The 25,998-nt window shown below is 39.9% G+C and overlaps 1 protein-coding gene across 5 annotated transcripts in view; it reads right to left on the bottom strand.

Moving 5' to 3' along the window:
* LOC5565883 (CUGBP Elav-like family member 2) overlaps window positions 1-25,998 on the bottom strand; it is a 1,005,294-nt gene that overhangs the window by 39,201 nt on the left and 940,095 nt on the right. For all 5 annotated transcript variants that reach the window (XR_002501013.1, XM_021848116.1, XM_021848117.1 and 2 more), the window contains 2 exons: window positions 14,360-14,663; window positions 7,454-7,621 (listed from right to left, as the gene is read on the bottom strand). Coding sequence is in view for 4 of the 5 variants with exons in the window: in XM_021848116.1 (XP_021703808.1) it covers window positions 7,454-7,621; window positions 14,360-14,663 (472 nt within the window). In the remaining variant the exon portion in view is untranslated. The remainder of the gene's footprint in view (window positions 1-7,453; window positions 7,622-14,359; window positions 14,664-25,998) is intronic.

Below are 25,998 nucleotides of genomic sequence, written 5' to 3'. Positions count from 1 at the left end.
TTGCTCTCAGTGAAACATGGCTAACTTCTGATAAGAATCTCTCTTTCCACGATTTCAACATTATTCGCCAAGATCGTGGGGATGGTTATGGAGGGGTATTATTGGGGATCAACAAGCTCCACTCCTTTTATAGAATTGATTTTCCCCCGATGACAGGCACTGAAGTAGTTGCATGTCAGGTTACCATACGAGGAAAAAGCTTTAGCATAGCAAGTACGTACCTACCGCCTAGTGCCAGGATATCTCGCAGAGAGCTTACAGCCATCTGCTGTGCTATGCCAGCCCCACGGTTGATTGTAGGTGATTTCAATTCACACGGTACAGCCTGGGGGTCAATGTACGACGACAACCGTTCAACCTTGATATACGACCTATGCGACGACTTCAACTTGACTATTTTAAACACTGGGGAAGCAACACGTATCAAACCTCCAGCTCCTCCAAGTATTTTAGACCTCTCAATCTGTTCGAATTCATTATCATTGGATTGCACGTGGAAAGTAATTCAAGATCCCCATGGTAGTGATCACCTGCCTATCAAAATTTCAATTTCCAATGATTCGTGTCAGGCTCGCCAGATCGACGTAGCATACGACCTCACCAAGCACATTGACTGGGGAAAATATGCTAAAGCGATCTCCGATGGCGAGCAGTCGGTCGATGCTCTTCCTCCGTTGGAAGAGTATCAGTTCTTATCCGAGTTAATTATCAACAGTGCTATTGAAGCACAGCGTCGACCAATACCGGGAGCGAAAGTTCGAAGACGGCCACCCACCCCTTGGTGGGATGATGAGTGCACCGCAGTATATCGGGAAAAGTCCGTCGCGTTTAAAGAATACCGGAAACGCGGTTCTCGTGAAAACTATGAGCGCTATACCTCTCTTGAACGCAAGTTTGGTAGCCTCGTCAAAGCGAAGAAAAAAGGATATTGGCGCAATTTCGTAAACGGGCTTTCTAGGGAAACTTCCATGACAGCATTATGGACCGTCGGGAGAAGAATGCGGAACGCGACAGCGGTAAATGAAGACAAAGAACACTCTTCTCGGTGGATCTTCCAGTTCGCCAAGAAAGTGTGTCCTGATTCCGTTCCAGTACACGGAAAGGTTCGCGTTAACTTGACCGAAAGAAACGAAGTTGATAGACCCTTTTCGATGCTAGAATTCTCACTTGCTCTCCTTTCATGTAACAATTCTGCCCCAGGAATGGATAGGATTAAGTTCAACTTGCTCAAAAACCTCCCAGACGTCGCGAAGAGGCGCTTGTTGAACTTATTCAATCAGTTTCTGGAAAGCAACATTGTTCCGGATGATTGGAGACAAGTGAGAGTGATTGCCATCCAAAAGCCCGGAAAACCCGCGTCGGATTACAACTCGTACCGCCCTATCGCGATGCTGTCCTGTTTACGCAAGCTGTTAGAGAAGATGATTCTTCTTCGGCTTGACAAATGGGTTGAATCGAACGGTTTTCTATCAGATACACAATTTGGTTTCCGCAGAGGCAAAGGAACGAGCGACTGTCTTGCGCTGCTTTCGACAGAAATTCAACTGGCCTATGCTCAAAAGGAGCAAATGGGATCTGTGTTTTTGGACATTAAGGGAGCTTTTGATTCAGTATGCATAGATGTCCTTTCAGACCAACTCCACGACTGTGGGCTTTCACCATTATTAAACAGCTATTTGTACAATTTGTTGTCTGAGAAACGTATGAGCTTTTCTCACGGTACCTCAACAGCTTCACGAATTAGTTACATGGGTCTCCCCCAGGGCTCATGCTTAAGCCCCCTTCTTTACAATTTTTATGTCAGAGACATTGATGATTGTCTCGTGGGAAATTGCTCGCTAAGACAGCTTGCAGATGATGCCGTTGTTTCTGTTACAGGACCAGGGGCGGATGATTTGCAAAGCCCACTGCAAGATACTCTAGACAATTTGTCTACTTGGGCCTTAAAGCTGGGTATCGAATTCTCTCCGGAGAAAACTGAGTCGGTTGTCTTTTCTAAGAAGCATGTCCCAGCACAGTTGGGGCTTCAAATCATGGGTAAGGAACTAACTCAGGGTCTTTCACATATGTATCTTGGGGTCTGGTTCGATTCCAAATGCACTTGGGGAAAGCACATTAAGTATCTGTATCAGAAATGCCAACAACGAATCAACTTCATGCGCACACTGACCGGAACATGGTGGGGAGCCCACCCGGACGATCTGATAATGTTATACCGCACTACAATCCTCTCGGTCCTTGAATACGGTAGCTTGTGTTTCCAATCCGCCGCGAAAACACACATTCTGAAGCTTGAGCGTATCCAGTATCGCTGTCTTCGAATCGCGTTAGGCTGTATGAACTCGACTCATACAATGAGTTTAGAAGTATTAGCAGGAGTCCTTCCTTTATCAGATCGTTTCGCGGAATTGTCCCTCAGGTTCCTCATCCGCTGTGAGGTATTAAACCCATTGGTTATTGAAAATTTTGAAAAGCTAATCGAACGAAATCCTCAAACAAAATTCATGACACTGTACTACTGGTACATGAGTCTGGAGATTAACCCTTCTTTGAATGCTCCCAATCGTAGTTGCTTCCCAAATCTCTCCAACTCCACTGTAGGTTTTGATCTGACCATGAGGCGAGAAACCCATGGAATTCCAGATCTGCTCCGATCGGAGTTCATACCACTAATTTTTGCAAACAAGTTCGGCCAGGTCAGCAGCGACAGAACGTTTTATACTGACGGATCAAAAACAAATGATTCCACTGGATTTGGTGTATACAACGAATTTCATAGCGCCGCCCACAAACTTCAGAACCCTTGTTCAGTATACGTCGCAGAATTAGCGGCTATACACTATGCATTAGAGCGAATTGCCTCTCTTCCCTCTGATCGATATTTCATTTTTACGGATAGTCTCAGCTCCATCGAGGCTATACGTTCAATGAGGCCGGTAAAGCACTCACCGTATTTTCTCAGTGAAATACGATCTAAATTGAGTGCTTTGTCGAATCATACCATCACCTTGGTTTGGGTCCCCTCGCATTGCTCGATTCCGGGCAATGAGAAAGCGGACGCACTCGCCAAGGTGGGCGCTATGGAAGGCGATATTTATGATCGACAAATCGCCTTCGAAGAATTTTTCACAATTGCTCGTCAGCAGACCTTGCTCAGTTGGCAACAAAAATGGGATAAAGGGGATTTGGGCAGGTGGTTACATTCCATTCTCCCGCAGGTGTCAAAGAAGTCGTGGTTTAAAGGGATGAACATGAGTCGCGACTTTATCAAGATAATGTGTCGGCTGATGTCCAACCACTACTCGTTAGGCTCGCATCTCTATCGAATAGGGCTCGCAGATAATAATCGATGTGCATTTATAAGGTTTAATCACCGCATGACTTTAATATTATGAAAATTTATTGGCTTTTATCGGTGAATGCAATACTGTACTCAGAGTGAAAGGGAGTAACGAAAGTAATGAAATGACAAGATGGATAGAATCGCAAGCGAGCGACGAGAGAAATGAATAGAAGTTGAAAATTTGTTTTTAACAGAGGGCCATATGTGTGAACAACACAATCGAAACGACAAATCGTTGCCTAACGTCCTGGTCTTGAACGGCTAGATTTTCATAATATTAAAGTCATGCGGTGATTAAACCTTATAAATGTAGAATCAATTTGGCAAAGAAATTTAACGTCAGTTCGAATAGGATCACTTGGGCAAATTAGGGGTATGCGAGATTAGACGCGAAAAATCCAATAAGTAACGTCATTTCGTATCAATCTCCGAAAATATGCCAACGATCGATAGAACTGTTATATACGCCGAACAATATAGTTAACAGGTTGAGGCGACAAATTTTTGCCTGTCTAGTGTTAGTAGTGACCAACACTACAACATCTAGCCGTTCAAGACCAGGACGTTAGGCAACGATTTGTCGTTTCGATTGTGTTGTTCACACATATGGCCCTCTGTTAAAAACAAATTTTCAACTTCTATTCATTTCTCTCGTCGCTCGCTTGCGATTCTATCCATCTTGTCATTTCATTACTTTCGTTACTCCCTTTCACTCTGAGTACAGTATTGCATTCACCGATAAAAGCCAATAAATTTTCATAATATTAAAGTCATGCGGTGATTAAACCTTATAAATGTAGAATCAATTTGGCAAAGAAATTTAACGTCAGTTCGAATAGGATCACTTGGGCAAATTAGGGGTATGCGAGATTAGACGCGAAAAATCCAATAAGTAACGTCATTTCGTATCAATCTCCGAAAATATGCCAACGATCGATAGAACTGTTATATACGCCGAACAATATAGTTAACAGGTCGAGGCGACAAATTTTTGCCTGTCTAGTGTTAGTAGTGACCAACACTACAACATCTAGCCGTTCAAGACCAGGACGTTAGGCAACGATTTGTCGTTTCGATTGTGTTGTTCACACATATGGCCCTCTGTTAAAAACAAATTTTCAACTTCTATTCATTTCTCTCGTCGCTCGCTTGCGATTCTATCCATCTTGTCATTTCATTACTTTCGTTACTCCCTTTCACTCTGAGTACAGTATTGCATTCACCGATAAAAGCCAATAAATTTTCATAATATTAAAGTCATGCGGTGATTAAACCTTATAAATGTAGAATCAATTTGGCAAAGAAATTTAACGTCAGTTCGAATAGGATCACTTGGGCAAATTAGGGGTATGCGAGATTAGACGCGAAAAATCCAATAAGTAACGTCATTTCGTATCAATCTCCGAAAATATGCCAACGATCGATAGAACTGTTATATACGCCGAACAATATAGTTAACAGGTCGAGGCGACAAATTTTTGCCTGTCTAGTGTTAGTAGTGACCAACACTACAACATCTAGCCGTTCAAGACCAGGACGTTAGGCAACGATTTGTCGTTTCGATTGTGTTGTTCACACATATGGCCCTCTGTTAAAAACAAATTTTCAACTTCTATTCATTTCTCTCGTCGCTCGCTTGCGATTCTATCCATCTTGTCATTTCATTACTTTCGTTACTCCCTTTCACTCTGAGTACAGTATTGCATTCACCGATAAAAGCCAATAAATTTTCATAATATTAATAATCGATGTGGTTGTGGAGCTGGTTACCAAGACATCAACCATGTTGTCTGGTACTGTCCCGAATACGGAATTGCCAGATCAAATCTATGTATATCTCTCAGGGCCCGAGGAAAACCAGACAAGGAAGACATTAGAGATGTGTTGGGTAGACTGGACTTTGACTACATGTTACTTGTTTACAAGTTCTTGAAGCAAATCGACGTTTTTGTTTGATAATATGCTTTTTTGTTCCGCTTGTCCACCTCGTATACCCCTTCCCGTTTTTTGGATGTCCACCTTGTTTCCCTCGAAACCCGTTTGTTTGTACCGTTACAGGTTGTCGTCATGTCCACTCTGCGTTGATCAGCACCAATAACGCCACTACAATATGCTGCTGTTGAAGATCAACGAGTAAACCCAAAATTCCCATCCCTTCCAAAAATGATTGTACTCCTTAACCTCGACCAAACCGCGAGTTTTACGGTTCCCCAAAACTAACCTAGATAATAAGAAGCAAATATGATTTTGTAAAATAAATCAATAGAATCCGGCTCCGTAATGCCTAAGAGCGCTTGAGCCTGCCAAATAAATGATAAGATAAAAAAAAAAAACTCGCTGGAATTGGCTGTCATACAGCCGGTTCCGAGGAGGCAAGAAGGACTAGATGGGACCAAGGACAAGGACGCCATTCCTGCCGGTCGTTTGCCGAGAACAATACGGAGCATTGTTGGGTGTTGTTCCGGGCGTCGTTGAGCGGAAAGGTATTCACGGATATTAAATTTCCGAATAATTTCGGATGCTGCGTGGATTCCAGGTGGCGGAATGTGACAGTTGGCAAGAATTTTTGATAAATGTGTTCGATTGGTGGTGGTCGAGGGAGGGCGTGGAAATGGTGCTGCTTGATTAGAATGAAAATATTTCTAAACCAACGGTTCCCTGAGTTTGAATTGCTTCGTTTCGCTGCGGGTATGCCTTTAAATCGTTCTAAATGGAAAGCAGCGATGGATTACGGAAAATATTTTACAATATGGACTAGACTGGCCCTTAAACAAAAAAGTTGTAAAACTTAACGGGGCACCCCCTAGATATGAGCCTTAGGGTAAGAAAAACGCTCTCTCAAAATTACAACTCAATTGGTTGCTCCACCAGCTGGCGCAATCGTTATGAAGTTTGTATGGGATATTCGTCTCAAATATATTGAAAATTGACCCTATGTCACTGTTTCGTTCCGTATACTAATAGTTCGCGTTCAAATAAGCCCAGAGTGACAAATACACTAGTTGATACCTAATGAACATAATTGCAGAAGGTTGTATCTGGATTCAATCTCATTTTCATTACTTTTTCAGTTGTTGAAAGTTAGGCTTAGATCAGCACTCCCGTACAGTCACTTATATGCATGCGACATGTGCCTCAGCTCGCCCAGCGTCATAGGTGGCTATGATGCGCTTAGTGGTTACCTCCAAGCTATGTTGAAGAAATACAAGCAGTATTGCATGATATACTTCAGATGGTTAAAGCACCAATTTTATTAATTTTGATCGTGGTACAATCTTCTACAATATTCTTCGCTATTATATCAAGTAGTGTTTTTGACATTCTGGGTCCAATTGAACGCGATCATCAATTTTCCTGAACCAAACAGTAGATAATGTGCTGTTGCTCATATGTTTGAGCTGAAAATCCCAGGATGGAATGTTAGCCAACCACTTTGTTATAAAACGTTGTACCCTAATTTTCAATCGATTAGGGCCAAAACGTTGATATACTGTTGTCGGTAAGTCGTTTAATAGCTCAATATCAGCCCTTTGTAATTAGACAGGTAAATAATCATTTCCTTGCTATATTTCGTCCGAAAAAGGTTTAGGTTGCATCTAGATCTGTGTTGTAAAATTGGCCTCGTTCAGTTCAGTTCAGTTCAATGTGACGGAAAGTTACGTCATTTGTAATTTAAATTTACGTCATTTTACTTGCTTCAATATGTCAGGCACATATGACATAAATTTCAATGATATTTTCTAAGTGTGCACAGCACATAACAATATCCCCGTTAACTTTTTGGCTTGAGTAGCACTGATCTCCTTTAAAACTTTAAAGCCTTTTAAAATGTCTAGACTTTGTATCTCCTTTTATTTATGTTTTGAACTTAATAGATTTTCTACAACCAGAAGGAACTTTGAAAGCAGATGCCGAAAAATCGAAGATTTCTTTGAAGTGGAACGCTGTACAAATACCGTACGAACTATTTCCCTCGCATAAGACGCACTCGACAACAGACACAGCAAGGAAGTTAGTCTCAAACAACGAACGGAATTCCTGGTTTGGGGGAAACATCCAAGGACAGTCCAAACAAACAAACAAAGCCAAACACGGAAAGTAGCTACTTACACAGTGAGGTCGCTGCGTTGGTAATGGCCGCGGTGGGTGTTTGAGCGGCAGCGGCTTGAAGCGATGGTTGCGTCATGGCCGCCAGGGTCACCAGGTTCTGCATCGACAGCGGGCTCAACAGTCCAGCCGCGGCAGCTGCCGTCGTTGTATCAGTCTGGGCACCGAGTCCTACAAGAAAGGAAATAAAGCAAACAAAACGCGCCCGTTAGAAAGTGGTTGCTGTGTGTGTGATGTGGATGCTGCAGGACAATCTGGCCTCTCTTCTGCGGCCGGTGCGTAAATAAATAAGATAAATTGCTAGCCAATTTTGACTCCGGATGCTGCAGCAGCTTAGTAGTCGACCCTGAAGTGTGATTGGGGATGACCACCATCACCACAACGCAGCCGGGCTAGTCCGACATGAAAGCTGTTTGTTCCCGTTTTCTACTGGTTCATTCATCTTCATCAGAATAACTGCCTGTCCCCCGGGCGGTAGTGAACGGAACGTACGCAGTTCTGGCACCTTTTTCTTCTTCCTGGCATTACGTCTTAACTGGGACAAACCCTGCTTCTTAGTTGAGCTTAGTGTTCAATGAGCACCTCTCCTGTTATAACTGAGAGCTTTCATTGCCAAAGTTGCCATTTTTGCATTCGTATATCATGTGAAAAGTACGATGACACTATATGCCCAGGGAAGTCAAAAAAAAAATTCCATAACAAAACGAACCTGAACCGACCGGGAATTGAACCCAGAACCTTCAGCACCTAACCACTCGGCTAAGGAAGGCACCTACAGAGGCCAAATAGAAGGACACATGTCTGTAAAAAAGCAGCCACACTCGGTGACTCTTTATAGTGAAGAGTGGCAATTTCCCAGATCATGGGCGTAGTCAGGATTTTCATCAGGGAGGGGGGGAGGCGAGCGTCAATGATCTTTTTCATGTAAAAATAATCTGGAGATTCTCTAGGAAATGTATCAAAAAGATCTTTCAGAAATGTCTCCGAGAGAACCTTTAAAATTTCATTGCTGATCCTTCCGGGCATTCCTCCTGAAACTCTTTCAAAATTAACACCAAGAACTACTCCAAAAATCTAAGTTTTTCTCTCAGATCACAGAAACTCCTACAGAGGTTCAAGTTGAAATTTCGTTAATAATTTCTTAAGAAACTTCTCCAAAATAATAACAATTATTTTTCCAAAAGATCTTTGGTAATTCGTCCAGAAACTTTTTAACGAATATCTCCAAAACTTTGTTCAACTACTTCACCCGAGTTTCAAAAATAATTCAAGCAGTTATTTGTGGAATTCAACTTTCTTTTGGATTTCATAGACTTTTTATATTCTTAGCGGTATTCACGAACAATGATGACAGTACAACCTAAAGGAAGAATGATGAGGTGATCTGTAGCTTAGTTGATTTAAGCACTGGTCTAATGCAGCCCACAGACGCTCAAACTGTTTGACCAACATTGACTCCGCCCTCAGGTTGATGTTCGAATCAAACGAGTTTAATTTTGCTCAAACCACCAGTGGGCGGAGCCAAATGTTCAGCGAACTGATCGTACGTACCGTCTGTAGGGATGTTGCACGAGCATCGACGTCAGCATGTCAAATTTAAGCCTATGAACTGCCGACGCAGATAGGTGGCACTTCAAAATGAGTGAATTTACACAGTGTCGACGACATGGTGATCTAGGAGGAATCCATCAGGAATTTCACCAGAAAACATCCAGGTAATGGGATCCCTTTTAAAGATCTTCCAGGGATTCCATCAGGAGAGTTTCCACCAGAATTCTATCAGACATTCCACCAGGAACTCCATCAAAATTTTTTCTAGGAATTCCAACAGGAGTACTTCTGAAGATTGAATCATGAGTTCCACGAAGGAATACATCAGAAGTCCCATCAGGGTTATCATCAGGAGTTTCTCTAGAAATTAGAAAGATCCTGGACCGACCGGGAATCTAACCCAGACACCTTCAGCTTGGCTTTGTTTTGTAGCCACGGACTCTAACCATTCGGCTAAGAAAGGCCTCTAGATTAGGATTTCGTCTTCTAGGGATTCGATCAGGAGTTACTTCAGGGACTACATCTGGAATGCCTCCAGGGATTCCATCAGGAGTTCCTCTAGCAATTATATGAGAAGTTGCTCCAGGAATTCCACCAGGAGTTTCATAAGAGATTCCACCTAGAATTTCTCCAAGGATTCTATCAGGATTTTCTCTAGGGATTCCATCAGGAGTTCCTCTAGGGATTTCATCAAGAGAACCTCCAATGATTCCATCAGGAATTCCTTCAAGAATATCTTTAGGAATTTTTCCAAGGATTGTATCAGGAATTCCTCCAGGGAGTCCATCGGGTGTTCTTCAAGGCAGTTTTGCCGGAATTTATCAAGGGATGCCTCCCGAAATTCTGCAAGGAATTAATATTTCTAAGGATCTTCCTGGGATTTTAACAGAAAATTCTTGTAAAGATTTTATCACTGGAATTACTCAAAAGATTTCTTTCGGAATTTCTAAAAAAAAACTGGCGGAATATTTCCAGGAATTCTTGGGGGTTTTCAGGAATTCATCCAGCAATTTTACCAAAATTTCACAAGTAATTAGGGAATCCACCAGTAACTCTACGAGTTTTTCCAGCGATTCAAAAAAGGAATTTCTCTGAGAATTCCTTCAGCAATTCTACAAGGAATTCCTTCGAAAATTCCGCTGGGAAAATCCCTCTAAATAGTCTCTAAGGATTCCCCCATGGTTCCTTTATGGATTGCATCTGGAATTCACCCAGGTAATTCTCCATGATTCCCAACAGGAAAATCTTCAAGGATTTAAGCTGAAATTCTTATAGGGATTACACTAGAAATTCTTTCCAAAACTCCACGAATATATTTCCGGTGATTTTACCGGGAATTCAAAAGATCCTCTAGAGTTTCTTCCAAAACATTCTGGAAAAAAGCCTCCAAGGATTCAACAAAGATGATATCCAAGGATCCCATAACGAATATCTTATGGGATTTGACAATAATTTCCTATAAAGGTTCTACCAGCAATGCCTGCAGTATCTTCTCTTATTATTTCACAAGTAATTTTGCGAGAGAGGAGTATTTTAAAGAATTTAACCAATGCCGGAATTCGTGCGAATTATAACTGTAAATTCTCATCAATATTTATTTCTTCCGGTACTTAAATTATGAAAATTCTGCTATTAATCACTACTATTATTGCCCAAACAACCTCATAAATGAAAATAAAAAACAATCCCATAATAATTCGACTTACCGAGATCATCGGTCGGTCGGTCGGTCAAACGGTTACAGCAACATGAATCGGTTTGACTAACTTGGGGGCGAAGTCAATGTTGGTCAAACCGTCTGAGCGTCTGTGAGCTGCATAACGTACACGGTGTAGTTAGGACGAGTTTCACTAAACACGTTTTTTTCGGCAAAATCATGTCTCAACTTGTCAAACAAACACACACTGTGCCATCTGATTATACGTTTCCAAAAGTATGTTCAAAGGAGAGATAAAATTATCGAAAAATCTCCAGTGTATTCCCAGAAAGTGAAAATTTTTGCAGTAACAGCTGTAGAATATTTTATGTAATGCTTGGAGAAATTTCTAGAATAATCCGAGAACTAATGCTTGAAAAGGGTTTCAGGGGAAATTCCTAGTTGAAAGAGAATTTATGGAGTTTATTTTGGTGAAATTTTTAAAAGAAATGTTTGGAAAAATCTCTAAAGAAATTTCGTGTAGAGTTAGAACAACGATTTCAGATGGTCTTAGCAAAAATTCTGATCAAATTCCTTAAAAACTCTTGATCCGATTCATTGAAGAGCATACTGAAATATTTCATGAGGTACCATTTTAAACTAACACTTTCCTAAATCCCTATAAACTTGCTATTGTGTCGTTTGCAAGATATCTTGATACTATTCATATTAGATATCTAGTATTTTTAGATAAAGAACTTCCATTAAGGTTTCATACAATAATTTTTGAGAGGAATTCCCGGTGAACTTATGGATGACGTTCTCGAAGAATATTTAATATTTATTACTTTAAAATATTGTCCTGAACATTCAGGAAAAATATCTATAGTAGTAGAGTGGAGTCTCAGGAGGAATTTATGAATAAATATGTAAAACTTTCTCTTTGAAGATTTTATGACGAGTTTTTCGAAGGATTGACTTTGAGGACGGATTTGTACGGATTGTTCATGAAACTTGAATGATTGATGGTGGACTCCGAAAATTCATATTGTAATGTATCGGCCAAACTGACCCCCTCTGACTACGACCACGTAGCCAGGCGATGCTGAAAAAAGCGCTGCGTGACAACGGCGCTTCCCACTTCTGCCACGTCAAGAACTACACTGTACGTGTGTGTAGTAGACAGGAGAAAAAGAGTATTTACGAGCCAGACCTCAAACGATTGACCGATGTGTAATTTGTCACCGGCTAGGCTAGCAGTAGTCCAAGTGGCCGAAGAGCGGCTTTCCCCTGTTGGCCAATTTTTCTCAAGAGCCACCAAGAAAATGTGAAAAAAATCAGCCCTGACGGACGACGGTTTATAATGGTAGTAAATCATTCCTAATTCCCATTTAGGCTCAATGGTTTGCGTGTTGGTGATGAAAGAGAGCAAACAGGGCAGGTATTGGAGGCCCCAGAAGCAGAACCTCGAGAGAGCGAAAGTTTGCCCAAGCCGGTTACACAATTAATAGCGTGGTGAGTAATGGCTTTTTTGTTTCCAAAGGGCAATTTGTTCCGGAGTTTGGCACGGCATGGGGGTTTAGAAGCGGATAACGCCACCATTTGGTCGGTTGGTCAGTTCACGCCATGGGTGATTAGTAGGGGGAAGAAACAGCAAACGGATATGGCAGAAAATGAGAGAAATAAATTTTTGGCGGGATTTTGTCGGATAATGAAGAACGACACACTTTCGCAATTGGCTTAAGGGCGAAAGGAGATTAATTTGGATGTTTAATTGATGCCACCGGCAATAAGAAACCAAATGCACAAAAATTTATTGTTCGAGCGATAGACTCTTCTCAATCAATTTAAGTATCCTTCAAGCAAGGGAAAGATAATTAAAACACAAATCCTTAATTCAAAAATTGCAAACGATCAACTTAAGTAAATCCCATTGAAATACTTAAATGAAATTACACGAAAATCGAATCAACGCCGCTAATTATCATCGCCCGACATCATTATCTTAAACCGGAGGAGTAATGCATACTTCGGTTCCTTTCCAATATTTCTTCCTTCCAGGCTAAGATGCGTTTGGAAGCATACTAAGAACCAAAGTCGGCAACCGCCCGAGCCCATATCCATTCAGAGCTCAGAAGAAATTATTCCATCCCGAAAACTGGATTCGTAGTGGGCGTCGAGTTGAGGCTGTAATTCCGACTAATTAATTTTAATCACGGCTTTTGACGACGGCGCGGTGGTGCTGACGACTAAGTAATAGTGTGCTGTTCGAGGTGGTGAACGAAACGATGTTACTTTGCGATAACCAAACTTCTGAAAAGGTGGTCCAAGGGCTCACTTTGGAGGGTAACCCGTGAATTCAAGACGACGCCACAAAGCTCAAGAGTGGTTCAAATGCAATCCAGGCATTGACTTCATTAATGTTCCCAAAGCTAATCGACCTCGTCGCAAACTAGGTGTACTTCCAGCTTGTTCTATATATAACATCTCGTCAGCAGTTCTGTTTAATACAGGATGTGTTACTGCAAGAAAACTGAATTGAAACTATTGTTTTTCAAGTAGATGAAGATACAATTACCAAAAATCAATGCCAGTCTCTGCAAGTACACCAACAGTTAAACTTATTGCCTATTGGCGATAATCGTAAGGTCATGACCGATATCTTTCCATAAATATTTTGAGATTTATATTTTTTGATCAGAACACTCTGTAGTGACCGAACAAGCCAACCATCACGGACTGTAGTGGTTTCTCCGTTATCTGAAAGTCTAATCACCTTTTCGTGATTCAATTAGAAGAAGGCCACCACCAAAACGCCCGAAAAGTGGTGTCGCGTCGCTTCGAAAGTACACACTCTCGCCGAAACACAAACGCACACAACGAGCACGGCATGCGACAAAACAAGGGGCTCAATGTCCAAGCACGATTCGCCCATTAAAGCGTGTCCTTTCGCCATCAACCAGTAACCGTCAAATATCGGGCTGCCAAAAAGGACGCCCAACGAGCCGAACAGGGACGCGGACGGGACACAATCAGCCCGGAGTGCTATCGGGAATTTTTTGGTATATTGCTTCCAAAAGTGATAAAAAAGGCCCACAGTGAACTAGAAGAGCGGAGAAAATAAGTTATATCACGTGACCACGGCCCCAGGAGTAGCTCGTTACTGTTCCGTAACCTTAATTGAAGGATTTTTATCGGACAAAACGTGCGTTCGGAAATTGATGGAAAATTTAAGGACAGAGATAAGTTCTTAAATAAAATGGTAATGTTGCAGACGGAAGCCTGATTTTGAAATCTCGAATTTAAGGCCCTTTCTTAGTTGGTGATAGTATAATAACGTCAGCGCAATTTTGCACATATATCAACGGCATAATCTTTACGGACATATCTGCAACTCAGAAATTCTTGTAGAAACTGCCGTAGGAATTTACTAAGGGAAGGACTGCATTTCTTGTAAGAGTTCTCATGGAAGAAATTCACAAAGATGTACTAAAATAACCATTCTGAAGGAGTTTTTTGGGCTTTTGTAGAGCTCTTCGAAAACACGTCGATACGCTCTGTGATAAAAAGATGAATCTGAATCGAAATCAGTCATCGTAACCCAGAGCTTGCTAGCAACCTACACAATCAAAAATTATAGAAAGGCCTACAACTCTTCTAACAAATTAGCAACATGATACCTAGTGCTTATCCAAAAACGGCAAGTCGCCGCAAACACTCACCTTGCAAAAACTGCTGCTGCTGGGTCATCGCCTGAATCTGCTGCAGCAGCGAAAGTGACGCCGGCGAGATGGCATCGGCTGCCAGGAATGGCGTCTGCTGCTGCGGCGGATTCGGATGGTGGCCAGTGGCCGGCGCTGTCAGAGGCGTCACCGACTGCGTGATCGGCTGGTTGATGCCCGCAATGTTCCACAGGTTCGACTGCATCTGCTGCATCCGCTTGGCGTCCTTATCCTTCTGCGTGTCGGCAAACTTGACCACCAGCGGCGCGGAACAGCCTTCCATGGTTTTGCTCTGGTGTAGAGACTGAAACGAGAACGACAGAAATGAGGGTTTCGTTAGTACTTCATTTCAATTGGACTAAAAGGCATCGTGTATCGGTTGTCTGATTAGAGTATTTATGGCGCGCCTAACGTCGCCCGCTAGAATCGAAGTACACGCAGTTTGATTGATGACGTTTTAATGAGGAGCACGTTTTGGCGCAAAAGTAGCAATCGTTAACTGTAAGGACAGTTTGTCACCATCCCGACGAAAAGCATAACCACCGTGACATCACCCAACGATTTCGGTTTGACACAACGCCCCAGAAGCGGCTGCTTCTCACTTAGAGGCTCAAACAAGTGACTACGTGCTAATTTCACGCCCAGACGCCTTCCCCGTTTTTGGCCGTCCTCCCCGGTAATGGTAATGGTTGTTACACCAGAGTTCTTATAATCGACTTCGGTTCGTTGGGCGAGAGGCTGGGGGTGTTTATTTGAGTTGTCTGAGCGCTAAAAGGAGGTAGCCGAACCTTAAAAAAGTACTCCCCCGAGTGACACTTAGGCGACAGAAACTTTTCACCGCTTTGCTGCTGTCTGTCATCAGACCACCAATAAGCGGGTGGCGGGACATTAAGCCGAAACCGAAATGAGGACGCACATTATCGGTGCGCGGGGGGTGGGGTTTCAGCAGGGGGGATGGGAGAAAGTAATCATCTGCATCGTTTGGAGGTTGGTGTTGATTTTGATGTTAAAGTGATGCAAGGTTAATGAGCTGGAGGGCAGAAGGAGAAGCTTCAAAAAAGTTGCCACAAATATGGTGGTGATTATGCGGCATATTTTCATTGAAATGACTTATTTCTTTTATAAGATTCAAATTTTCAAACTAAGAGCAATGAAACTCCTTTAAAATTCCAATGTTGTCTTTCGAATAAGATACAAGCCTCGTTGGTCATGCACAAAATGACACCATATATGCCCATTTTTGCAAATTTGGATGAAAGATATTTTAAAGCTCCATCCATATTTTATGGAAAAGTTGCATTCATTTTCAAAGCTTGTAGTGGCCAGACAGCACCTTTAGCGATTGAAATAATCAACATATGAACTAAACGGAGATTTCAAAAACAAGTATTAGATCTAATACGATCTAATTTCTTGCTAAATGTTGAAAGTTTCATAAGAAAAGCACAGACTGTTCAAAATTTAGTGGGAGATTAGACCGTTCAACAAGTCGCCAATCACCCTAGTCCGAAAAATGCCTTGAAGCGAAAATTGATATTGCCATAGGTCACACTATTATGGGTCAATTCGATTTGAATTGCATGCAGAACAGAGTGACTCTTGATCGTGACTAATAATAATTTGAACTGTAGTAATTTGAAATATTACTAAACAGGTTGAGATCTTGGGCGAGGCTTTGCCCATCTTTCTTACACGATTTCTCCCAGATTTTTTTTTCAAAACTTCATCGGTTTTGATTGTTTTTTCCGCTTTTTTCAACTTCTTATTCATTATCGCCCAAAATTTTTCGATCGGACGAAGTTCTGGTGTATTTGGTGGGTTCGCCTCCTTCGGGATCACATTAACGCCCTTCGCTTCGGACCAATCTATTACAGGCTTGGCGTAATGCCACGAAGCGAGATCCGGTCAGAACAGCGTGGGACCACGGTGAGAGCGGAGGAGGGCAGCAAGCGTTTCTGCAAGCATTCGATAAATCTGCCCGGTACCGTCCGCATTCGCAGATCGCCTGCCACAACAGGTACTTCTTTGCGAATTTTTCCATCTTTCTCTTCCGGAACTGTTTCCGGAATCTTCATGACGAGACAGCCTGGCTTGACTCACACTACAGCTTCCGCGCACACAATTTGGCCACCGTGATTTGCTTGTCAGTCCGGTTTGACGCATTCCTGACCTTAAAACACAGCACAGCCCACTTCATGGTCTGCTGGACGAACCACTTCGACGAATTGACCTTTTTGGCCACATCTCGGGTGGAAAGGCTCGGGATATTCTAAAAGTATTGCCTTATCTTCCGTGCCTTTTCTGGGTATACAGTTTTCTGTTTTCGGCCGCTTCCTGCGCGCCGCTCGATGGTCTTCGTCACCTGGAACATCTTCACAACGCGGGAACACGGTGGAATCGTGGATTCCAAGCTTTTTTTCCGATCCATCTGAGCTACTGACCAGGATTATCGATCACCGCGCCCAAGATTGCATCTTGAAAACTACTTGACCGATCGTGATAACATTTTGCTAAATTAGTATTACCCTAAATTTACCCACGAGATAAAAAGTTACACCCGAAACAAAACGTCGCATTTTTTCCGAGTCCAATCTTTATTTCAATTTCTGGCTAACTGAATTTTACTCTTATTAATGTTCGAATCCTTTGAGTAGCAGTAGTAGTGTACCTTTTAATTCCGCTCCTAAATACTTATCTTTGACATATACGCGTATTTCGACTACCACTTGCAGTCTTCTTCAGTGTCAGTTACTCGTATCCACTCAATTTTACTGATGAACTCTCCTGCTTTAACGTCTTTAAGTATCTTAGAGGTATATCTTTCCCGTGGTAGCTCCAGAGCTATACTGGTTTTCGACGAACTTGAGACAAACCGAATTAGATGAATACTTAGCAATAGTTACTAGAATATGATTATACACTCATCATTAATCCAAAAGTCAAACCACTGTTTCAATAGTAAAACTATTGATGAACTATCAATTTACTATTGAAAAACAATCTTTTTTTAGGACCGATTTCGAAAAATTTAGACCATTTGTAATATTTTCGGTTCAAGCATATTTTTTTTTCAAACGCTTTTTTCGTAAAGAAATAGGCGTGGGAAAGAAAGGGTTAAGCTATTTCAGGCCATTTTAAACCATTTAAGGCCATTACAAGTCGTTTCATGCCATTTTGAGCCGTTTAAAGCCATTATAACCAAAGTTAAGCCTTTTCAGTCGATTTAAGACACTTTATGTTTTTACCAATTGTGAGCCATTTTGAGTTTTCAACCACTTTGAGCTATTTCTAGCCGTCTGAAGTAATTTTTAGCAGTTTTAAGCCATTTAAAGCAGTTTCAAGCAATTTCTAGCCGTCAAATCCATTTACAGCCGGTTTAGGCCATTTTGAGCAATTTTACCATTTCAAACAGTTATAAGCCATTTAAGCCATTTTAAGCTGTCCCCTGCCATTACCTAGGCCGTTTTAATCCATTTTATGCCGGTTAGAGCCATTTTATGCCAAGTTTCAAATCATTTCAAGCAATTTTAAGCCGCTTTAATCCATTTTAAGCCTTATTAAGCCGTTTTCAGCCGTTTTAATGCGTTTTCTGTCATTTTAATCCATAATGAGCTGCTTTAAACCGTTAAAAGCCACTTTACGCTATTTTCAGCCATTTTCAACCATTTTAAGCCATCATTTCAACCCATTATTAGCCCTTTTAATCAATTTTAGGCCGTCTTAAGACATTTTAAGTTTAAGATTAAGCCATTTTGAGTCGCTTTAAGCCATTTTAAGCCGTTTAAAGACATTTTTAGGAATTTCAAATCATCTCAAGCCATTTTAACCCATTTTTAGCTGTCTAAACATTTTTAAGCCGTTCTAAGCGATTTCAAGCCAATTTGAAGCTATTTCAAGAAGCCATTTTAAACCATTCTATACCTTGTTAAGGCGTTTTAAGCTATTTAACCCCCCTACCGGCAGTTTCATTTCTCACCGCAAGAAAAAAATTCAAATCGCGATAACTTTTTTGTTTCTCGGTATTTTTGCACCATTTTTTAACAAGTTCTCAAAAAATTCTTCTAGTTTAAGATATTGATGATCTGGTTTTAAAGATATTCCAATGTTCCTTGGGGGACCGACATTTTCCATACAAAAGGTCTTAGGCGGCCATTTTGTTTCACGTCAACTTATCGAAAAAATAAAATGTGGGCTATACAATGTCATGTAATAAGGAGCTACTCTGAAAAAATCATATAAATTGATTAAGTATTCTTAGATAAATCTGAAAATTACGATATGAGGTTTTTTGAAGTTTTCAAGGTATTTATTTGGCCAGCGTGAATGTAAATGCTCATTACTAAAAGACGGCTGCACCAAATTGCTTCATTTTTAACATTACAGTCATACTCTCATTAATGTATTGTTCCGAAGAGTGAATATCCGAATACAATAAAAATTCTGTAGCTTAAGATATATACGTGGGTTATGGTTACGCGTCGGTCCCCCAAGGAATTTCGGAATATCTCTGGATCCAGATGACCAAGATTCTAAAACTAGAAGAGTTTTTTGAGAACTTGTAAAATAATAGTGCAAAATACCGAGAAACAAAAAAGTTATCACGATTTGAATATTTTTCTTGCGGTAAAAATGAAGCTTCCGGTAGAGGGGTTAATGCCATTTTCATCCGTTCTAGCCGTTGAAAACCAAATTAAATCAAAGCATACAATGTTTGCCATTTGAGGTTATTTTAACCTATTTTAAGCTGTTTTAAGCCATTTTAAGCCGATTCTATCCATTTCAAACAATTTTAATCCGATTTAAGCAGTTTAAGCCATTTTAATTCGTTTCAGCCATTTTAGGCCGATGAAAACCATTTTGAGTCGTTTTCAGCCGTTCTAAGCCATTGTAATCAATTTTCAGTCAATTTGAGTTATTTAAAGCCGTTTTACGTAATTTAAAGCGGATTTAAATCATTTCAGACCATTACAAGCTAATTTAGGCCGTTTGAAGCCTGTTCGAGACGCGGAGGGCTCTGAGAGATTAAAACACTTCCTTTTAGCAGTACCAGTGGTAAACAGCTTTTGAGCTGGAATGTATTAGGAATTCATTTGACAATAGTTCACAATGTTTCAACTGAAATGCTTACATTCAGTATTATCTCAACCAGAATCCGTAAATGAACAAATTCAGATGATACTTAATCAAACAACGAAGCTCTATCCTAAATGTGTAACGAAAAGTTCAAATTACAAATTCATTCAAATCGATCGACTGCGATGATACCTTGGAAACCACGCTGATGATGTTGTTTTCGGATGATTTTCAAAGCTTTGGAGACTACTAGCATACTTTGATTATATGGTTTCTTTCAATGATACAATGATTCTCAATTCTGCGGTAGAACTTTGACAGCTGCGGTAGAACTTGGCGGCTACCGCAGAACGGAAAATTTTCAAAGGAACCGCAATAAATGATTGGAATCTTCCTTTCCAGCATATCTTCACTTGATAGATGCAAATTGGTTGCGTAAAGTCAAGAATGTCTATTCGTGGAACAGATAAATTTGAGGTTAGGGAATCGCCACTGATCACAAGTATGAAACGAGCTCACCAGTTTCCCATCCACTAATCCATCCTTGACTGAAGTCATGTTCTCGACATCAGCGAATTTACTTAGCCCACTGCCCAGTAAGGTGTGGAACCGGGTTAAAAACACATTTCACCCCGGCGTCACGAGAAACCAAATCCGAAAACATTTCACTCCGGAGACGTGAAAACAGAATCCGTTTGCACGGGCTTCACGAAGCCAACTGCCCAGAGAAATGTCAAACCGAAAAAACACATATTTCACTCCGGCAACGCAAAAAACCGATTCCGAATTCATTTCACTCCGGAGACGCCAAAACAGAATCCGCTTGCTCGGGCCTTACGAAGCAAGCTAAATCCTTTACGACAAAAAGCATGTAGTCAAGAAAGCACTAAACAGCACCAGAACTCGCAACTAATTCAGATATGCTTTATCATTTTTTTTCTGTCACTTACACACTTTTACACTTTAACTTTCGACAAACTCGAGAGAAACCGAGTCAGTGAGCATTACTTCATTTCTATTGATTGGTAATGGTGCATCGACTTCTGTACAGTTCTTGTTTTGATTCCTCAGAGATTGATAAAAATCGAATGTGATGAAAAGGTCAAGCTATTTACATAATTCATAAAAACTTGCATATCAGCGAAGGCACACCCAAGAAACATGAGCAGTTGAATAACAGTCTATTCAGCTGGAATATGTTCAATAGTGGTTTGTTTAACTCTTATTCAACTTAAATGTTTGTTGGGCACCCCTTAGCACACATAATCGATTTAATTTCTGAGGAACCAAATCGGTATTACTGATATTTGACCATGCAACGGATTTCCAGTCACATTCTTGTTTCACTTTTAGTTTAGTCCCAGAAAAATACCAGAAAAAAGGGACCTTGTACTAGCAGCGAAACTGAATCAAGCTAGAAAATTTAAGTAGATGAAAAAACCGAATTTACCCAAGTAACACAACTTGTTTTATAAATGAATAAAATATTTTATTCATACAAATTGGTATGTTTTGTGGTGAATATGGATAACTTTATTTTGTACACTTATATCACCGAAACAGCGCAAAAAATGGCGGCTTATAGAACATCTTTCATGGCATAGAAGATGTTTCCCAATACATCATTAAAACATACAATTATGTGTTAAAGATGTATTACATAGCATCACTAATACCTACTTGTTATATTGAAGCTAAGAAGATGTATTGTTTTACAAATTACATCTATTTTTGTTTTGATAGCATCAGTTCAAAATAAAATCAAAATAATGAAAACGAATGTTTTTTTTTCTCTCTTCACGATTTGCTTATGGTGATTATTAACTTTTCTTCTGTTGATTCCCAATAGTGTACTCAAACTGTGTGCGGCTCCAGATTTATTGTGAAATGCACAATTTTATTAATTGTAAATTCATGCGCCTCAATGAAATGGAAAAACAAAATAAACTATCCTAAAAATATGTGTGCCATCATAGAATTTTTCAGCGGATCAATTCCCAATATCAGAAACACAATATGGCGTCTTCCTCACGAAGCCTGCAGTGCCGTCAAAAAATGTTCGGATGTTTATCGATTAAATATTCTAAACTTTCTATGAAAATCATGTTACTAAATAACATCCACATGAATATCAATCGATCTACCCTGAATAACACACTACTTGTGGATAATCACAATGTATTTATTGCGCTCACTTCTCAAATTGACATTCGGACAGCATAAAGCAAACGACTTTATATACTGTGCCGTGGCAATTTTTTGAACCGTCAATGTTGCCCCCGGCAAATTTTTACTTTGCATTCGAACGTACGACGTGGCAACTGAAGCGCTTGTATAGTTTGTTTGAACAACGTATTTACGACGTAAAAATAACATGCATAAATCTCAAATCATCAAGTTGGCTCAAACAGGTGTTTATAATGCGCTACTGACGTTTTACTTAGCATCTCATTTTCAAGAAAGGTAATGAAGTCATATACTTGTATAATCAACGTATTCAATACGCATCAGAAACATATTTTTTTGATTGAACGTTGTGAGGCAACTTGTAATCATCAAACCTTACAATGGTCGTATTTCACCACAAGATGTTTGTCAATAGGATTATAATACTGTTGTAACACATCATATGTCAATATCTCGAATAGCATCGAATGCAATCGCTGTAGCTTAGCTGTGATGACGATGGACTTCAAAGAATAACAGAGCATGTGCTACTCTATAGAATGCTTACATTTATATTGGTGAACAATCTTGGCCCCACTATGCATTACTTGGTGGTGTAGTGATAAGGTGTTGACTTCTGACGTGACCTTTGACGTGTTCGAGACCGGGTGAAAACTTTTTTTTAATTTTCATCAAATTTTTGTGGCATCGTATGTCTGATTGTAAAAGTGTGGAAAAGTCGTGCGAAGTGCTTATATAGCCTCCACTTTGATAAATGTAAAATGGTTTGTAAAGTTTATACCAGCTGAAAATTGCCTTATTGTCACCTTAAAAATTAAGATCAAAACTTTGAGCGTCATACGGGAGTGGGTTAGAAAGGCTCGGGTCAATATGAACAAATTGCCTGATGTTAATGCATCTTCATGGTGTTTGAATGTTATTGAAAACTAGTTCGAAATACTTTTTTAGCGCAATCTTAAAAAAGTTATATTAACGCTCATGAAGCTACTATAATAATAACTAGACCGTTTGATTTATTTCTAATTCATGATCTTGGGGCCTTCCTTAGCCGAGTGGTTAGAGTCCGCGGCTACAAAGCAAAGCCATGCTGAAGGTGTCTGGGTTCGAATCCCAGTCGGTCCAGGATCTTTTCGTAAAGGAAATTTCGTTGACTTCCCTGGGCATAGACTATCATCGTACCTGCCACACGATATACGAATGCGAAAATGGCAACTTTGGCAAAGAAAGCTTGGCCAATTAATAACTGTGGAAGTGCTCATAAGAACACTAAGCTGAGCAGCAGGCTCTGTTCCAGTGAGGACGTTAATGCCAAGAAGAAGACGATCTTGAATGACATGTTTTTCGAATACTGTACTATAGCTCATATATAACACAAGATGTTATATAATACTCAAATAGAGCTTCAATATAACAATATATCGTTAATGCTGCACAAAAAGATGTATTTGGTGTTACTTGGGTAGTACTATACCATTTAATTCCACTAGAGTTTGTATCCTTTGACAGATACGCGTATTTCGACCTCAACTGTAAGGCCGTCTTCAGTGTCGTGTACTAGACTCGTCAAGTCGACAAGTCGAGTTTAGTACACGACACTGAAGACGGCCTTACAGTTGAGGTCGAAATACGCGTATCTGTCAAAGCATACAAACTCTAGTGGAATTAAATGGTATAGTACTCAATTCGGTTTTTTCATCTACTTATAGGTTTTCTACTAAACAGCTCGAAGATTTATTATCACTAGAAAATTTGTTTGGTAATCGACATTCACGTGAGTCCTAAAATTACCAGTACTCAATTGTTTGTTAATACCGTAATCCGGGGTAACATTGATCATTTTTTTAAAAGTTTCTTTAATATTTCGTTTGAAAATGCAAATGTTGCAATTTTTTTATTTTTAAAACAAGTACGGCCACCCATAGCTCGAGATTATATACCAGAGGCGTCCCGTGAGGAATTTGGTTACCTGTGCACTGACTCGCACAAACCGTTTATTTTGAATTATGAATACGAATTTTTCAATTGATTTTTTAAAATGTATTTCAGCTTAAAATGTAATTTCTTATTATTAACATCTTAAAATGTAATTTCCAATACTGTATGCAATCTTGAAGTGTCTGGAAACTATCATATTTGTTGCTAATTGGACGTATTTTTTGTTTGTTTTCTTCGTTTCAATCACTAATAGTAAGTCTTGAGAATTTTGGATGATTCCAATATACAATGTTTAGGGACAAGAAAAATTCACAAAATTTCGCTGATATCAAGGCGATGAAAGAAAAATTTTGAGTATTAATCGCGGCCCCATAGTTTGATAATATTTGACATAAAAATGTATATTTAGAGTAAAAGTGACCTTTATATGCGTAAATTTCAAGCATGTTTCGTATTTTGCGAACTGAGATAATAAGTTTAATATCATATTATCAATACAAAATTTAAAGCAAGAAGAAAGACGTTTAACTTGAAACTAAACGATTAGCACATTTTTTTATATGGAACTCGGCTTACAAATAAATAAACCATTTTAATGAGCAACATTCTGAACTTTTCTGAGATTATCATATAAACTATCAGAATTCAACTATTTACGCGTTATTTTCCAAGTTTCGCGATGAAGGATAAATTCCGTGGATTTCGTGGCTTTCGCGAAATTCCGAATCTCCATTATTCCTAACGTTGTTATTCTATATAATAATTCTTATTATTTACAGCTTGTCAATTGTATCACGATATCTTAGCTTTTCGACGATGTCCAGCGCTGGTGCATCTCTTTGTATACTTTCGTTGATACATCAAAGCTTTTAAGTGAAATGATGACTGACTGTTGAATGCTGAAACCCACTTTGCGTCCACCGCAATTCATCAGTTGTCGGTCTATTGAGCAAGAAAAACTATATTCACACATAGTTTATAAATCAATTCAAAGCCACATAAATTTTGTGTATTTAATAAGATAAAACTTAATCAATTTGGCCAATATGTTTATAACATCTAGTTTTGGTCCCAATCAATATTGCGCCTACTATCGCGCGACACCTGGAAGCTCCATGCAACATACATACACACAAAGCATGTATGGCGTTGACGCTTTCTCTTCCAACAGCAGACGTCGTGACGCTAGTTGCGCGCGCTTTCTCAATTATTGCAAACCAATGCGAGCGTCATGGGCAATTTCTCTCTCGGGTGCACAAATTGGAGTGAACCAGATTTTACCTATACAACGCCACTGTTGCTCTAGAAATGTCAATACAAATGCACATAGGCCAGGAGAAGTGGATGAACTTGTCATTCATTTTTCTGTCAATTCTCATACAAAATCTACTTTTTCTCTGACAGAAATTCATTCTAGGTGAACCACTTCCCCTGGCCTATTCCTGCTGTGTCCATGCACGCTATTTTCGTGCACAAGAAAGAGTGCACGGCTGAAATGAACATTCTCTGCAATACGATGGAGACGCATGGCAGTTTGTCTTGTTTGCTTAGCTGATTTCGCTTGCTGGTTGAGCAAGACCATGGGGGGGAGAATCAAACGGTTTGTTCACTGAGGGCGATGCACCAATTGAAGGTGAAGAAATCAAACAACATTTTCAAACAACTACACATTATGAATGTTAGAAGTATTGAGAATTATATATATATTTAATTTGTTAGTTTGAAATCTTTGACTGTGCAGTGCACCAAGTGCACCTTAGGACGAGACGCCACTGTTATATACTGTATTTTGTTTATTCTAAGATTTAAGCATGTAAAAAAATGTTAAAGGCGATTTTTTGATTTAGCTGATATGGGGTAACATTGATCATCTATGTAAGCAACGTTCGGTAATACTTAAAATGTCGTTACTTAAATCATGGCCCCTGAAGCCGAATATGAAGGCCAAAAGCTTACAAGTCATTTGCTTTTTGAGTTATTTTAAAATTAAAAACACCTTGAATCACGGAATACGCCTAAAGGTAGGCAATTTCCTAAGGGAATTTTACATTCTTAACAGTAATTCGCTAATTCGGCGTAATTGAGCATACTTATAAAAATTTTGACAACGGAATCGTTTTCGGCGATGTCGTTTTTAGTTAGAACCACATTTTCCTTGCTTATATCGTTTGCAGAACTTATGTGAGACATGAATCTTTGGTAGTGTTATCCTTAACAATTAAAATCATTATTTCGAAAAGTCGACAAAGTTACGCATAAGGTAAACGCAATTTTCGCAAAAATATTAACTTTCATTAGCTCACAAATATAAGAAAGAGAAGCACCATTCACGATTTGGAAATGTTTAATCAATAAATGATAATACGAACTTTTGATGAGATGAGTCATTCGGATCAATGTTACCCCGCTGATCAATGATACCCCGGATTACGGTACTCATGATT

This window comes from Aedes aegypti, chromosome 2 (genome assembly GCF_002204515.2).
Source record: "Aedes aegypti strain LVP_AGWG chromosome 2, AaegL5.0 Primary Assembly, whole genome shotgun sequence".
NCBI lineage: Eukaryota > Metazoa > Arthropoda > Insecta > Diptera > Culicidae > Aedes > Aedes aegypti.
Note: the sequence above shows the minus strand (reverse complement) of the source record. Positions and strands in the feature narration are given on the sequence as shown.